We start from the raw sequence: 282 nt of genomic DNA on the forward strand, positions 1-282 counted from the left end.
CCCGTCCTGCCGCACGCTGGAGGGCTTCCAGGGGCTGCTGGAGCGGGAGTGGATCGAGGTGAGACTGGCGGTCCCGAGACATCTGATGACCCGAGCCCAGCTGGGCACCCCCAGCTCCCCTTTACCCCTGTTATTCCCCCTTGGGGGGGTCCTGCAGGCCGGCCATCCCTTCCACCTCCGCTGTGCCCGCTCTGCCTACTCCCATGCCCGGCTGAAGCAGGAGGCGCCGCTTTTCCTCCTCTTCCTCGACTGCGTGTGGCAGCTGAGCCGCCAGTTCCCCTT

General features: G+C 67.7%; 1 protein-coding gene across 1 annotated transcript in view; it reads left to right on the top strand.

Annotated features, from left to right (window-relative positions):
• The window catches only part of LOC104079243 (myotubularin-related protein 9-like), a 3,165-nt gene that overhangs the window by 1,702 nt on the left and 1,181 nt on the right, over nt 1–282 (top strand). Inside the window, exons 5-6 of the mRNA XM_009581212.1 lie at nt 3–58; nt 158–273. Of these exons, the coding sequence (XP_009579507.1) occupies nt 3–58; nt 158–273 (172 nt within the window). The remainder of the gene's footprint in view (nt 1–2; nt 59–157; nt 274–282) is intronic.

Source organism: Fulmarus glacialis, unplaced genomic scaffold (assembly GCF_000690835.1).
Source record: "Fulmarus glacialis isolate BGI_N327 unplaced genomic scaffold, ASM69083v1 scaffold28477, whole genome shotgun sequence".
Taxonomy (NCBI): domain Eukaryota; kingdom Metazoa; phylum Chordata; class Aves; order Procellariiformes; family Procellariidae; genus Fulmarus; species Fulmarus glacialis.